Source organism: Pteropus vampyrus, unplaced genomic scaffold (assembly GCF_000151845.1).
Source record: "Pteropus vampyrus isolate Shadow unplaced genomic scaffold, Pvam_2.0 Scaffold16398, whole genome shotgun sequence".
NCBI lineage: Eukaryota > Metazoa > Chordata > Mammalia > Chiroptera > Pteropodidae > Pteropus > Pteropus vampyrus.
The window spans coordinates 1-1978 of NW_011905179.1; the positions used below are offsets into that span (position 1 = coordinate 1).

General features: G+C 43.5%; 1 protein-coding gene across 1 annotated transcript; it reads left to right on the forward strand.

The window, feature by feature from the left end:
- Positions 1 to 14: 14 nt before the first annotated feature.
- On the forward strand, positions 15 to 1462 carry LOC105310915 (sodium/bile acid cotransporter 5-like; the record flags this gene model as incomplete). The annotated part of the gene is made up of 1 exon (XM_011386999.2): positions 15 to 1462. A coding segment is annotated over one exon (1209 nt), but the record flags the coding sequence as incomplete, so codon positions are not given.
- Between the last annotated feature and the right edge of the window lie 516 nt (positions 1463 to 1978).

The window sequence follows — 1978 nt, forward strand, 5'->3', positions numbered from 1 at the left end:
CTGAAACACTATTTTTCACAAAGACCGAAGAATCCGTCAGCGTAAGATCAAGTTACAGAGACAAACGGCCCAACTCCAGCTACCTCTTCGTGCAGGTAGAAGATCCGAAGGTGCTGCAGGTGGTGAACGTGACCAAGACCTTATCGGACGTTACAAACTTTGTCATAAACCTAGTGACAGATGAAGAAGGGGAGACAAATTTGACCATTCAACTGTGGGATTCTGAAGGTAGGCAAGAAAGGCTCATCGACGAAATAAAGAGTATCAGAGTCCAAGTACTCAAGCGAAGGACAGACAGTCTGCTCCAGGCGTCGATGCACGTCGATAGAAATATCCTAGTGCTTGTTCTCCCAACGGTGCTGTTAAATAAATGCGCGTTTGGCTGCAAGATTGAATTGCAGGTGTTTCAAACAGTCTGGAAGAGACCTTTGCCGGTGATTCTGGGGGCAGTTACACAGTTTTTTCTTATGCCATTTTGTGGATTTCTTTTGACTCAGATTTTGGCATTGCCTGAGGCACAGGCTTTTGGATTCGTAATGACCTGCACATGCCCAGGAGGGGGCGGGGGCTATGTCTTTGCTCTGCTTCTCGAAGGAGATATCACTTTGGCCATTTTGATGACTTGCATATCGACGCTCTTGGCCCTGATGACGATGCCTGCCAATTCTTACCTATACGGTAGGATGTTAGGGTTATCCGGTACATTTCACATTCCTGTTTTAAAAATTATGTCAACACTCCTTTTCATTCTTGTACCTATATCAGTCGGAATAGCCATCAAGCATAGGATGCCTGAAAAGGCAAACCATCTAGAGAGAATTGTTAGACCTCTGAGTTTTATTTTAATGTCCGTAGGGATTTATATGACTTTCAGGATGGGGTCCGTGTTTTTAAAAACAGTCAGCCGAGAGGTGCTTCTGTTAGGTGTCTTAGTTCCTGCGTTGGGTTTGTCGTTTGGGTACTCCTTCGCTAAAGTCTCCAGGCTGCCTCTTCCTGTGTGTAAAACTGTCGCTGTCGAAAGTGGGTTACTGAATAGCTTCTTAGCCCTGGCCATTATCCAGCTCTCCTTCTCCCAGCCCAAGGCCGACTCAGCTTCTGTGGCTCCTTTTACAGTGGCCATGTGTTCCGGGTGTGAAATGTTACTGATCCTTCTGTTCTATAAGGCTAAGAAAAGATTTTTCCTTATCAGAGAAGATAAAAGGAAAAAAAATTCCCTGATCTAACTGTCAAAGCATGACAGAATCCCCACGCTGAACAAGAGTCAAAGAATATCTAAAGTGATGCCTGCTCTCGACCCACTTATGATCTCATTGGAAACTTGACGCTGGGGGGATTGATATACAGTATCGTGTGTGCTAAACACCCAGTGAGTAGTACAGAAAGTGAACTGTGCCGGAGCTCAGGAGAAGGGGACCGCTTTGTGGCTGCGTCGTTTGAGGAATTTTAGAGAGTCGGCTATGAACAGGATACTTCATTTATGGTCTCTTAAGTGAGAAAGAGCAATTTGAAAAACCTGTAGTGATTATGATAATCTCCCAAGTACTTATGCAAGGGATGTCCACATAATAGGCATTCAGTAAATGCTAATAGTATTAGGTAATTTTTGTTTAGGTGATAAGACAAAGTTGTTTGGTTTTTTTTTCCTAATTTCACCAAATTCAGTAGACGAATACCAAGATTTATAAAAGACGTGCTTTGGCGTGGTGGTGGATGGTTATTATTTGCTTTATAAAACGACAGTTGCCTACGTGGACTTTTTACTCCTGATTCTTTTGACAGAAATCCCCACTTAGGGGCGTAGGGGTTTCAAATATAATTTAGCTTGCACGAATTGAACTTATTTGCATTTTCACGAGCACATTTTACTGATCGGACACAAGCGGCCTGCTTTTCTCGTTGCACTTTGTCATTTACTTTGTGACTTCAAGCAAGACACGTCTCTGCGCTTCAGCTTCCAAATCTGTAAAGTGACGAGACC